Source organism: Ylistrum balloti, unplaced genomic scaffold (assembly GCF_031769215.1).
Source record: "Ylistrum balloti isolate Yb309-2 unplaced genomic scaffold, AGI_CSIRO_Ybal_v1 Utg370498, whole genome shotgun sequence".
Classification (NCBI taxonomy): Eukaryota; Metazoa; Mollusca; class Bivalvia; order Pectinida; family Pectinidae; genus Ylistrum; species Ylistrum balloti.
This window is the reverse complement of record NW_026782323.1, coordinates 124514-138925: the sequence shown is the minus strand read 5'-3', so window position 1 is coordinate 138925 and position 14412 is coordinate 124514. Positions and strand designations below refer to the sequence as shown.

Below are 14412 nucleotides of genomic sequence, written 5' to 3'. Positions count from 1 at the left end.
GACTATGATATTTAGGATGTGACTATGAGACATTTAGGATGTGACTAAGATACATTTAGGATGTGACTGAGACGTTTAGGAAATATTTGTGTATCTAGAAAGTTTTCCTATTAGGTGTCAGAACAAAACTTGTTGTTCTGGGTTACATGTCGTCTTGGTCATTGTGATTCTGTTTCTGTCCTGCAGCTGAGTATGCCACCATGTACGGCCAACAGTATGACAACACCCCTCGCCTACACGACCCACAAGAGTCAATGCGAGGCAGTGCATTGGGGAATGACCCTTACGTAATACACCCAAACAGCCAGTGAGGATTTTAGTGTAAGTACAAATAAGCATGGTCAGACACATAAGTCAAGATACACTTGGAACAACTTTATAGGTCTTTCTCAAATTTTATTTATAGATTCCTTTAAGTCACTAGATGTGCCTATTTGAGTTTGGGACTGATCAGAATAACAAAATGGCCTACAGGCAGCCATCTTGGATTTCGTCGTGTAAAGATTGTTATTGCTATCTCTTAAAAAGTTGTGAATGGATATTTCAAAGTCCATATTATATTCCGTTTGGTCTCCTTGTGCTTGTTTGATTTTGGGACTAATCACAAGAAACAAAATGGTTTTTTTGGATTTGGCAGGTAAAGATTATCTTCACTATTTCTGTAAAGAGATAAGAAGGGAAAAGATCCAACTTTCAAAGAGCAGATAGAGATTAAACAATGGTGGGCACCGAGATCCCTCTGGGATCTCTTTTATTGGTAGAAAATTGTAGTTTTAAAAATCATGACATTATATGTAAGGAAAATAAGAGGCAGCATTACATTAAGAGGAAACAATAATCAATATCATATTGGGAAGAAGTGACAATAAGCAGAATCTTATGATAAAATAACAAAAAGCAACATTACATTAACAGAAATTGTCAGTAAAAACCTGCTTGGTCAGATTGGCTGAAACCCTAAGTTGATTCTTTGACCCAGAAGAATTAATTCGGCCTCTGAAGTTTTATGTTATTTTGTCATGTAAAGGGTATATTTGTGATTCTTGTGTTCACAGAACCCCTTGATCACATGTCAGGAAATCCTGCAATCTCATTGGATCAGACAAGCCACACCTGATGAACTGGGAGGGATTTTGAAACACAGAACTGCAGGCGGTGAATCTCCTTACTGTGATAATTACAACGATGAACAATGTTACAAGTTATTGGATTATTTCCTTATACATGAAGAAACGGTATAACAGAAAGAAATATTTTAATGTGATTGATGTTCATCATGCTTCCATTATATTTAAGGATTTATGTTACCCTACTGATTCTCTGATCTCAAAAGAGTTCCACAGGAAGGTCACGTAAAATTATGTTGATATTTTATTTGATAATCACGATCTTGTCAATATCAAGCCAAATTTTTTTTCTTATAAATAATACTGATCCTTTTTCTTCAAAGAGATATAACACTTATTGAGAAAAACAGTAGAGTAACATACAACCTTAATATTGTAAGAGAGACATACATTATTTTCTGGAGTGTCTGTAGTCTTCTGATGAATGCCTGTCCACCAAAGACATTACATGTGATGATGAAGTTCTTCATGTTACCAGTCCCAGTGGAATGATTTTTTCTATTTTTTTTTTTTTTAAGAGCAGGACTTGAAATAATTAAATGACCTATTGAGTAATTAAAGAGAACCACGTGTATGTCTCTGGTACCGATACATATACAAATTATTATAGAATTATACCATTATACATATAGATAAAGATGTATGACGTTGATTGATATATAACAGCTGTGTGTGATGAGTGGTGTGAGACAGATTATATATAAAACTGTATATTAAGAAATTATGTAAATATGATTTGTAAACATTGGATGAAAGATGAGAATTTGAAGTTGTAATGGGTTTTTAAAAAAAAAACAAAGATTGAAAGAGAAAAAGCCGAGAAGTGAGTGCTTAATGTTTATAGTGTACTTTATAAGGAATGCCCTGTATTGCCTAGCAAGTGACATGTTCATGGTGTGAAACTTTGCACTGTAGCTTTACATATAATATATTCCATTATGTATAACTTGCTGGAAGGTCTTTTCGCTTGTAGATTGTCCTTACTTTTGTAACTTGGGTTCCTGGACGTATTTTGGTAACTTGGGTTCCTGGACGTATTTTGGTAACTTGGGTTCCTGGACGTATTTTGGTAACTTGGGTTCCTGGACGTATTTTGGTAACTTGGGTTCCTGGACGTATTTTGGTAACTTGGGTTCCTGGATGTATTTTGGTAACTTGGGTTCCTGGACGTATTTTGGTAACTTGGGTTCCTGGATGTATTTTGGTAACTTGGGTTCCTGGACGTATTTTGGTAACTTGGGTTCCTGGACGTATTTTGGTAACTTGGGTTCCTGGATGTATTTTGGTAACTTGGGTTCCTGGACGTATTTTGGTAACTTGAGTTCCTGGACGTATTTTGGTAACTTGGGTTCCTGGACGTATTTTGGTAACTTGGGTTCCTGGATGTATTTTGGTAACTTGGGTTCCTGGACGTATTTTGGTAACTTGGGTTCCTGGACGTATTTTGGTAACTTGGGTTCCTGGATGTATTTTTAGAACTTGAGTTCCTGGACGTATTTTGGTAACTTGGGTTCCTGGACGTATTTTTGGTGAAAAAAAGAAAAGCAGCTTCATGTTTTATCAAATGAATGTTTTATAAAATAGAGTCTGAAACGATTCTGATTAGTAAAACATAAGTAATTTCATATCAAATCTACAGATACTTTACAATATTTTTTTTACGTAAGTACCAGACACAACAAATTTATATATATTTGTCTGGGTATATATAAATGACTTCCATTAAAACATATAAAAATCCATCAATAAACCAGACTTTCATCATTTTGAAGTCTGTAGTCGTATATTTTGTGGTCGATTGCCCGTATTTGATTGGTTATGAATAAAAGTTTAAAATACACACCTTGCTGGAGGCCTTAATTCATTTGAATAATTCAAACAAACTTAATAAAATTGAGGATGCTCAAATTTATCAAAAAAAAACAAAAACATAACAAAAACAAAAAAAAAATGGAAAGAATTTGAGTTAAATGTAAAGATTAAAGATAATATTTATAGGTAGTTGGTAGGCACAAAAAACATCTTTCATATTTCACCATTTCAACTCCAATGTTCTGTTTAGACCATCCATCCTCATATGACCCTGGCTGTTGCTGATTAAACTGTGAACTGACGACACTACCAATACATGGTGTGTTGTTTGAGAGTTCGCTTCACCGCCTTCGTATTTAACTTCCATTAAGCTGCAGTCTGATTAAAATTTCTATCCAAAGAAGTAACTATCAATGTTTTATGATATTCTGTTAATCTACTTAAAAATCTGTCTCCTTTAGCTGTACCCACAATCCCGCAGCTGTAAAGTACCGTAAATACACACAATATATAGTAATATTGGTCCATACAATCATTGTATTCATGGACTTGGACGTATACTGCGATACAATATTCATTTATATATTAAATTTTGAGAGATTTAAATAAATATTTTGTATATTTTCATCTTGCAATTTTTGTCCTTTATTCTGTGTAGTATGTTGCTGAGCAATGTCTTAGACAGTAAAGAGGTCAGATTTATGTTAGTGGTGTAATGTTGTTTGGTTTGTAACATGAAACACAACATCAGTTGCAGATATCAATACAAAATATCAGCTCACAAACTACAGTTGGCTGTTTTACAGTCGGATATTGATGAAATTACCACGCTATCCGACAACATTTCTGTGTACCTGAACTTGACTGTTTTGATACCTGGTTTCCTGTTTCAGGTATAATACTGATACATTGCAGTAAGTTGTTTTTTAAAAGTCTTTTTTTTATATTTATTTAAAAGAAATAAGATGAGAAAAACTGAAACAAAAAAAGCTAAAATTTGAAAAACAATGATGATGAAAAAACTGACTTCAACTTTCAAAATGTTGTGAATAGTCCATATACACTGTGCATTAAGAGCAATGAGAAATAAAATGATTATCTGTTTCTGAATCTTCAGATTAACTTGAAGATTAAATCAGATATTGATATTGAACAAAGAGGCAGAGGAGTCCTGTAGGTGCTGGTAGGTAGATGTATACTGAGAGGAAAAAGAAACGCAATTAGGAATTTCCAGGTCAACTACGGGAAATAGAAAAGGGTTTTAGAGTGTAATTATGGTGTAACTGGAAGATAGTTGACCACTCTGTCACCTACGAGAATTTCATTCGTGTACGTTAAGTAAACCTTTCAAATTTGACGTTGATTCAAGAGTACCCCACTCAAAAGGAAGTGCGTTCTGGACCCATCAATATCGTGTGTGCCCCCCGCAAGCTGCAGTAACTGCATGAACTCTTTTGTGCATTGAATTGATCGGGGTATTAACCCTCCTCATTAGTATACGATTCAATTCCTCATCCAGCGCCAACGACAACTGAGCAACGTCGATTGGAGGATTCGGCCTACGTCTTATCCTTCTGTCCAACTCGTCCCATAAATGTTCTATTGGGGAGAGGTCAGGGCTGTATGGGGGCCAGTCTAGGGTGGGACATTGCTTGCTGTGAAATAGCCATGGCAAAGCCTCGCTACATGCAGCCGGGCGTTGTCCTGCTGAAACGTCAGATGACACTGCTGTACTAGAGGAACAACATGCGGCGCTAGGACTTGATCTCTATAGCGGACGGCCGTGAGATTTCCCTGAATAACGACCAGAGGAGTCTTGATGCCATAGGCAATCCCTCCCCATACTATGACTAATCCTCCTCCAAAGCATCTGCATAGCGCTCATGGGTACGTCTACAGACACGACGTCGGCCGTCTGCCCAGTAAAGCGAAAACCTGGACTCATTTGAGAATAGGACCCTTCTCCAACGTTGCATTGGAAGCGTCTTACGGAATGTGCGTTCAGCCATTTCATTCGTCAGGCACGTCGCCGCGCATTAAGCTGTGGTCCAACAAATGGCCGCCGCGGTCTTAGACCGAAGGCACGCAGTCGAGTACGCACTGTCTTTGGATCAATTGGAACATGATGATGCCCAATTGTGTTCCTTGCTGTTTCCGTGGCCGTCAGAAAGCGATTGCGTAGGTGCCCTATCCTGCCGATGCGTCGTCACACGAGAGCGACTGCTTCAGGAACGGTCTGGAACCCTTCCGGTGGCATGTAGTCTTTGGATGAGACAGCAAATGTTTGATGGATGGACTCCAAATTGATTAGCGACCTGATTTTGCGGGGTACCTTGCATAAGAAGTGCAATGGCACGACCCCTGTCAACTTCGGACAGTCGTGGCATTTTCAAGGTGAACTGTTTATGCTTAAAATGTGGGAAATCAAGATGGATATGTCTGAAGATTCGCACACACAGATTTTGAACCAATCCCTTCTACTAGGTTTGAGATATCGTGCTTTTGTCTCTTATTCTTTTGTACAAGTGACGTGCGCAGTTTAGTTATGTATCAGTGATTTTCATACGGTACCATAGGGACCTAGCTCAAATGCACACATTTGTCAAGTTTCAAGGATGTACGTCAAGGATTTAATTTCAATATTAACTTTCTGCTAATTTCGTTTCTTTTTCCTCTCAGTATATATTGGTGGTGTAATCCTCAGTGGACACTGCATGGTGTATTCTGATAAGCTTCATAGCAGATAGGTACCAACCACAGGGACTTGGCACGAATTCCTAACCCGTGAATCATGTACATATATTATAGTTACACACAGGGACTTGGCACGAATTCCTAACCCGTGGACCATGTACATATATTATAGTTACACACAGGGACTTGGCACGAATTCCTAACCCGTGGACCATGTATATTTATTATAGTTACACACAGGGACTTGGCACGAATTCCTAACCCGTGAACCATGTACATATATTATAGTTACACACAGGGACTTGGCAAGAATTCCTAACCCGTGGACCATGTACATATATTATAGTTACACACAGGGACTTGGCAAGAATTCCTAACCCAAAAAACATATTGATGTATTCTTATAGTCCCATTTATTTCTTTTAAGTTACATGAAGCCATTCTTATTGTAAAGAAGCATGGCAGTTTTAAAGCTTTCTAGAACTTGACCCAATAGATCCCAGGATGCAACAGGCTGTTGTAAACTTCCGCTATGTCTTCCAATGCAACCACGAAAGTTTAGAAGATATCATTGTGATTCATTTTAAAAGGTATGATTAATTAAATCCATGAAAATGTTATTTTTATTTCAATCTTAAAGTCATCCTGTATATGGTCACAAACACGTGATGGAAAGGTACACGTAAAAAAAACTTGGTACCAACGTCTCGTACTGGTATTCTTGGTTTAAATCACTGCTTTTTATTCTTTCTGGAAGCGTGGCATGTCACAGTAACCAAAATTATCATTGTGGAGGTCATGCAGGTCAATAGTGCATGTGATATGCCTGGACAAAATGACCGTTCCGAAATACATAACGGTCCAAAAACAATGTCCAGATGATACGCTTCATTTGTGTGTGTTTTTATACACCGCCGGATGCGGTCAAATATTGTCATCTTCTCCGTCTGTCCATCCGTACGTCTAATTATTGTGAACGTAACTCCTCCTAAACTTGCTAAATGTCACTACTACAATGGGAAGATGTGCATGAAGGGGCAATTTTTCGGTTCATTGATTTTTGTAAGATTTATGCCATTTTATCTTGATCTTTATATATTGATTGGCGGCGTATATTGTGTCCACGGCACTCGTTTTTTTCTTCCCATTTTTTTTCGTCCACATATATCCTCAGAGTTCGTGTATGTTTAAAGTGCTTTGACTTTGTTCAATTTTTAATAACACCACAATGTGAATCAGAAAAAACCAGAAATGAATTGAATCATTTAAAATTTCCTTTCAGTCATATAGTGTTTATAAATGTGGAATACCGTTGAGCCAAAATCTTCTAATACAAGTTGAAGGATTTAAGAACAAAAATCACTTCCTCTTAAATGTTTAAGAAATGAATGACAAGTAAATTGTGTGTGTGGCAAGTCACACGTAAATTAAACCTGTTTAATCTGAACTATGATTCAAGAAAATTTTCTGGAGTTACTTTTCTTTGTTAAAATTACGTGTGAAAAAAATTGATGCGGGCATTCATCTATAGTTCAATTTTAACCTCTTTTATTTATTTGAGAATAAAAAATAATAAGAACTGAAAGTAAATAAATAGACTTTATTTGATAAAGTAATAACAATCTATTGCTACATAATCACATAAGAAATAATTCCAGTTTGTAAAATTCCGAAGTACCTGACAGTAATATACAATGTTACATGGTTTTTGAGTCTGAATTCAGTTTCAGCTTCCTTACATTTTGTATCTAACCTAACTTGGGATGTAGGTTGATATTTTTGCAAGGTTGATAAGAAACGGACCATATATATTTTCTAAGAACTTTATATATACAAATATATAAAAATTGACCTTGTTTTGAGTGTTAATGCAGCGCAGAACTGTTACCCTTGAACAGCTCAATTACAATCTAGTGATGAACTGTATAGCTGTATCATGACCTCTAATAACCATGTCAACCTCTCTGAAATACCTATCTCTTAAAATATGTTTTGGATTTTTCATATTTGATAAAATTAAAATAGAATTGTATAGGCAAAAGTTACATTGGTATAGTGATCAGCCACCAAACACATACCGAAGATTTTTCATCAAAACAAAAAATACACGTAGTAAAAGTTTTGATAATTTTTCATACACAATTTACTAAAAAGAACATATTCATTTGATATTGTTATAAACATAATGATTAGAACATCAATGAAGTGACCTTGTCCTATTTCCATTGAATTAACAGTTTTGAAAGATATACGATTTTTAATTATTAAAGATAGATAGATACAGCTATTGTAAGTATTATAGCTATATAGATCAAATTGTACTGAAACTGTTAAAATGCCACAATATAACAGGTGGTTAAAATTAACTACAAATATAAAGTTAATTAAAGTTAACCACTAATATAACAGGTGGTTAAAATTAACTACAAATATAAAGTTAATTAAAGTTAACAGGTGGTTAAAATTAACTACAAATAGAACAGGTGGTTAAAGTTAAACACTAATATAACAGGTGGTTAAAATTAACTACAAATATAACAGGTAGTTTAAATAAACCACAAATATAAAGCTAAATAAAGTTAACCACAAATATAACAAGTGGTTAAAATTAAAGGCAGTAAAATTAACCACAAATATAACAGGTGGTTAAAATTAACTACAAAAATAAAATTGGTTAAAGTTAACCACTAATATAACAGGTGGTTAAAATTAACTACAAAAATAAAATTGGTTAAAGTTAACCACTAATATAACAGGTGGTTAAAATTAACTACAAATATTAAGTTGATTAAAGTTAACCACTAATATAAAGTTGGTTAAAGTTGACCACTAATATAAAGTTGGTTAAAGTTGACCACTAATATAAAGCCGGTTAAAGTTAACCACTAATATAAAGGCGGTTAAAATTAACCACAAAAATATAACAAGTGCTCAAAATTAACTACAAATGTAAAGTTGGTTAAAATTAACCACAAATATAAAGGTGGTTACAATCCTAGATTTAAGTTGAATACAAATGTTTATGATTATACAGTAAATTTATCACTAAACAAAAATTATGGAAAAGCAAAAGTTATCTTGGGTATACAAACACTGACAGCTCTGATAATACATCAAAACAAAATGGAATGTCTGATACATCAAGACAGAATGACATATAGTTTCACATAAAAATTTGAGTTTTTATATGAATCAGCATTATTTCATTTTCCTGGTCAATATACATCAAAGATTTCAGCCTAACAATGATGGTTGATAAGTAAATCAATACAGGGTCAGAGGTCAACGATCAGTCTAGCTAAATCAATATAGGGTCAGAGGTCTAATGGTCAGTCTAGTTAAATAGTAATAGAGTTAGAAATTCACTATGAAAAGTCTTAATCACTATGATGTGGATAAAACTATCCAATGGTCAGTCTTTACTTCAACTTCCAGTGGTCAGCCTCAAAATCCACAGATCCAGTGGTCAGTCTCAAAATCCACAGATCCAGTGGTCAGTCTCAAAATCCACAGATCCAGTGGTCAGTCTCAAAATCCACAGCTCCAGTGGTCAGTCTCAAAATCCACAGATCCAGTGGTCAGCCACAAAATCCACAGATCCAGTGGTCAGCCACAAAATCCACAAATCCAGTGGTCAGCCACAAAATCCACAGATCCAGTGGTCAGTCTCAAAATCCACAGATCCAGTAGTCAGCCACAAAATCCACAGATCCAGTGGTCAGTCTCAAAATCCACAGATCCAGTGGTCAGTCTCAAAATCCACAGATCCAGTGGTCAGTCTCAAAATCCACAGATCCAGTGGTCAGTCTGATTCCAGTGTGATAATTAACAATCCACCATTTTGTACTGTAATTAGCTAACTAGGTCTCTAGATTACGAAGGCTGTCCATCTCCTTGGAAATAACGTTGGTAACGTGCATACACTTGTCAGCTAGTGTACCCCCCATCCTCTTAAGGGCAATCTCTGCTGCTTCTCGCACAGACTTGATCGGGTCATTCCTCCTGAAAATCACAGAAGTCAAACTACTATGAATACATGCAGATTTTAGATATCATTTCAAGATTTCAATTTTTTTCACTATAGTTGAACTATAGAAAATTTAAATAGCAGAAAATCCATTTTTCTTTAATGCTGTTATCATCTCTAAATTAAAAACAGTTAGATTTCATTATCCAAACTTCTCTTTAAGGACATATCAAAATTGATAATTACTGAAAAATCAAAGACTGACATTGTATAGTAAGTTGTGACATTTTTTGTCAAATTCATGGCAGCTTACTGTTTACTTGTGTTGGTCTAGTGAAATCTAAATATCAGATACATAATAATGGTTCCATACTTAAAATCCTGTTAGACCTTAATCTGGTTATGTGAAATTAATGCAAGAATTTAAGGAATGCAGTTTCAGGGAAAATCCAGAGAGCTAGGGGATGTTTTAGCAATTTTTGCCACTGTCAGAAACAAGGTGGGACATCCTGTATCAAAAAAGAAGAAAATAAATAATTAAAAAAAAGAGTCAATCATTGTTTTGATGAGTCTACAAAATGATTCCTGTAAGTCTTTGCTATATACTTATGTACAGGTACAAGTACAAAGACATGCAGCATCAGGTGAAAAGCTCTAGAACGGCCATTGTACACTAATCTGACAGCAATAACCCTAACAAAAGCTCTAGAACGGCCATTGTACACTAATCTGACAGCAATAACCCAAACAAAAGGCCATTGTACACTAATCTGACAGCAATAACCCTAACAAAAGCTCTAGAACGACAGCAATAACCCTAACAAAAGCTCTAGAACGGCCATTGTACACTAATCTGACAGCAATAACCCAAACAAAAGCTCTAGAACGGCCATTGTACACTAATCTGACAGCAATAACCCAAACAAAAGCTCTAGAACGGCCATTGTACACTAATCTGACAGCAATAACCCAAACAAAAGCTCTAGAACGGCCATTGTACACTAATCTGACAGCAATAACCCTAACAAAAGCTCTAGAACGGCCATTGTACACTAATCTGACAGCAATAACCCAAACAAAAGCTCTAGAACGGCCATTGTACACTAATCTGACAGCAATAACCCTAACAAAAGCTCTAGAACGGCCATTGTACACTAATCTGACAGCAATAACCCAAACAAAAGCTCTAGAACGGCCATTGTACACTAATCTGACAGCAATAACCCAAACGAAAAGCTCTAGAACGGCCATTGTATACTAATCTGACAGCAATAACCTGAACAAGTGATTTTAGTTAGAAGATCAAGTGGTTTACCCGATACATTTTATAATGTATAACTAATTTCATTCCACAGAAACAAGTTTTCTATTTATAGTAACTCTGTTACAGTAACTTTGAGGTTTGACCTACAAAATTGAAAGGTCATCTATCTCATGCTGGAACTTTCTGTAACAAAGCTACCTATTGCATGAAATTTTGAATTTATCAAAATTTTCTTGAAGCCTATTCCTAGTTATAGTAAGTTTGACCTTGACCTTTAACCTTCTAAAATGAAAAGAACTTGACTCAAGCAAGGAGTTCCAGCAAGGAAACATTTGAGGAATTTTGAGTTTCATTGACCAAAGAGAGAAACTTCAATATTGTGTAGAAATCACTTTTCTATTTATGCTGGCCTTCACCTTTAACCTTAATTAGACCTGGCATATCATCCAGGTATCAGATCTTCCACATGCACAAAGAAACATTTGGCACTTCGGAACATGTCTCTGGCTCTTACCATAAACAAACAATATTTTGTCTTCCAAAATGTTGCAATATTGTTTATAGATCTAGCTACTGCACCAACACAACTTTGCACTAAAACCCCTCTTTTTTGGAACAGTGATCTTGACCTTAATAATTACAATGAGAAGCACAGTATGAAAGTAAATTTGGTGAGACTAAAAGAAGCTTAAATTACCTCAAGGAAACCATGGCTTTGGCGACAAAACCAATGGTCAATTAATAGTTCCATCGTCATGGTGACAAATACAAAACTCCTCCCCAGATCACTGACAGTTGTCGGTGAGCCAATACCTGGCAATGGGAGGAGTCAACCAACCAAACCAAATACAAAACAGGGTTCAAAGTTTTTCTTACCAGCGATCTGCAACTGCTGTCTCACTTTTGCCACCTGCCTTGAGGAAGCCGAGGGCTAGACAGGCACTTTCTCTGACCAGTCTGTCATCATCATCAAGCTTACTGATGATCTTGTCGACCGTCAATTTCCGTGATTTTGCTGAAAAGGAAAAAACAAGAGAATTGTTAGAATTAATGGATGCTCCCTGAATAAGCATTAGTACCAAAAGGGCTATTTATTTAAATATGAAAAATTACAAAGGGCAATAACTCCTTAACTATAAAAAAGAGGTTTCATGTTGATACTTCTACCTCCTGTAGTTTTTGTGATATGCTGTGGGCAAATGAACAGACGGATGAAGAAACAGACAGACAAAGCAGCAAATATAGGCATACTAATGTTGAATTAGTTTTGATTAAGGCATCAAAAAGTATGATGTTCTAATTTTTATATGATTTTTAAACGAATAAAATTGTGAAACATTGATACCACGAAAATTAAATAAAATGCGAAAATCATAATTTGGGTCATTAATTTATTAAAGATGCATCCATGTTGTTTTAATTTTTTTGACAAAACCTTGAAAAGAAACTTCAAAATTATGGAGAAAAGATTCCCTTGATGAAGACTGAAAATCTGGTTATTATTGTTGAGGTCTGCAGTTTGCTGAAGTCTGTCAGCAGAGTTCTATTTTGTAATGACCACTAAAAGTTTGGAAACTAAGCCAGAATATTTTACAGAAATTTTCCTGAAAAAACTCAAATTATTTAAATAAAACAAATAAATGTGTATTTTTGCTATGTGTTCTACTGTTAACAACAGCTTAATAATTGAACACAATTTTCAATTCCTCAGAGCCCAGCTATTTGTCTCTGTTGATGCCGTATGTGTTTTTTTTTCATGGAAGCAAGTTAATTGTTTTAAGGATGTGACATAAAATTCATGTCAACTACATGTACTTAGTGTTGTAAACCCTGAAGAAGACCTTTCCTCACCAGACTTTGCCAAAGCTATTGTGGCAACGGCCCGAATGTTAGGATCATCGTCATGTAACATTTCTGTGAGGCCCTTCACAACAGCAGGGAAGGTAAAATTTCCTGTGAAAATAACAAACATAAATAACAAATAAACAATTAAAAATTACTTAAACATACTGAAGTTGTGACATCTCAAGATCTTAAACTACAAATAACAAAAATGCAAAGTGGCTTGTTTGGTAGGTTTACTGCCCCGTGAACCGCCAGCGGCTTGTTTGGTAGGTTTACTGCCCCGTGAACCGCCAGCGGCTTGTTTGGTAGGTTTACTGCCCCGTGAACCGCCAGTGGCTTGTTTGTTAGGTTTACTGTCCCGTGAACCGCCAGCGGCTTGTTTGGTAGGTTTACTGCCCCGTGAACCGCCAGCGGCTTGTTTGTTAGGTTTACCGCCAGCGGCTTGTTTGCTGTCCCGTTTGTTTGGTAGGTTTAGGTTTGTTTGGTACTGCCCCGTGAACCGCCAGCGGCTTGTTTGGTAGGTTTACTGCCCCGTGAACCGCCAGCGGCTTGTTTGGTAGGTTTACTGTCCCGCCAGTGAACCGCCAGCGGCTTGTTTGGTAGGTTTACTGTCCCGTGAACCGCCAGCGGCTTGTTTGGTAGGTTTACTGTCCCGTGAACCGCCAGCGGCTTGTTTGGTAGGTTTACTGCCCCGTGAACCGCCAGCGGCTTGTTTGGTAGGTTTACTGTCCCGTGAACCGCCAGCGGCTTGTTTGGTAGGTTTACTGCCCCGTGAACCGCCAGCGGCTTGTTTGGTAGGTTTACTGCCCCGTGAACCGCCAGCGGCTTGTTTGGTAGGTTTACTGTCCCGTGATGCGCCAGCGGCTTGTTTGGTAGGTTTACTGTCCCGTGAACCGCCAGCGGCTTGTTTGGTAGGTTTACTGTCCCGTGAACCGCCAGCGGCTTGTTTGGTAGGTTTACTGCCCCGTGAAGCCTTGTTTGGTAGGTTTACTGTCCCGTGAACCGCCAGGGCTTGTTTGGTAGGTTTACTGCCCCGTGAACCGCCAGCGGCTTGTTTGGTAGGTTTACTGCCCCGTGAACCGTCAGCGGCTTGTTTGGTAGGTTTACTGTCCCGTGAACCGCCAGTGGCTTGTTTGGTAGGTTTACTGCCCCGTGAACCGCCAGCGGCTTGTTTGGTAGGTTTACTGCCCCGTGAACCGCCAGCGGCTTGTTTGGTAGGTTTACTGTCCCGTGAACCGCCAGCGGCTTGTTTGGTAGGTTTACTGCCCCGTGAACCGCCAGCGGCTTGTTTGTTAGGTTTACTGTCCCGTGAAGGTTTACTGTCCCGTGAACCGCCAGCGGCTTGTTTGGTAGGTTTACTGCCCCGTGAACCGCCAGCGGCTTGTTTGGTAGGTTTACTGCCCCGTGAACCGCCAGCGGCTTGTTTGGTAGGTTTACTGCCCCGTGAACCGCCAGCGGCTTGTTTGGTAGGTTTACCCCGTGAACCGCCAGCGGCTTGTTTGGTAGGTTTACTGCCCGTGAACCGCCAGCGGCTTGTTTGGTAGGCCAGCGGCTTGTTTGGTAGGTTTACTGTCCCGTGAACCGCCAGCGGCTTGTTTGGTAGGTTTACTGTCCCGTGAACCGCCAGCGGCTTGTTTGGTAGGTTTACTGTCCCGTGAACCGCCAGCGGCTTGTTTGGGCTAGGTTTACTGCCCCGTGAACCG

At 37.6% G+C, this 14412-nt stretch overlaps 3 protein-coding genes across 4 annotated transcripts in view; 1 reads left to right on the top strand and 2 right to left on the bottom strand.

Moving 5' to 3' along the window:
* The window catches only part of LOC132555488 (uncharacterized), a 32217-nt gene extending 30989 nt beyond the window's left edge, over positions 1–1228 (top strand). The window contains 2 exon segments of the mRNA XM_060219838.1: positions 187–321; positions 1056–1228. Coding sequence (XP_060075821.1) covers positions 187–311 — 125 coding nt within the window. The 3' untranslated portion in view covers positions 312–321; positions 1056–1228.
* Positions 1229–2107: 879 nt separating this feature from the next.
* LOC132555487 (uncharacterized) lies at positions 2108–3306 on the bottom strand. The gene is made up of 2 exons (XM_060219837.1): positions 3250–3306; positions 2108–2587 (listed from the first exon to the last, which is right to left on the bottom strand). The coding sequence occupies exons 1-2, from the start codon at positions 3304–3306 to the stop codon at positions 2108–2110; spliced, it is 537 nt and encodes a 178-aa protein (XP_060075820.1).
* A 5320-nt stretch (positions 3307–8626) lies between these two features.
* Positions 8627–14412, bottom strand: part of LOC132555490 (uncharacterized) — a 30008-nt gene continuing 24222 nt past the window's right edge. Inside the window, exons 7-9 of one of the 2 annotated variants that reach the window (XM_060219839.1) lie at positions 12716–12817; positions 11741–11879; positions 8627–9635 (exon numbers count right to left, since the gene is read on the bottom strand). In XM_060219839.1, coding sequence (XP_060075822.1) covers positions 9494–9635; positions 11741–11879; positions 12716–12817 — 383 coding nt within the window. In that variant the 3' untranslated portion in view covers positions 8627–9493. Of the gene's footprint in view, positions 9636–10049; positions 10110–11740; positions 11880–12715; positions 12818–14412 lie in introns of those variants that run through there. The other variant, XM_060219840.1, reaches the window with a different exon arrangement.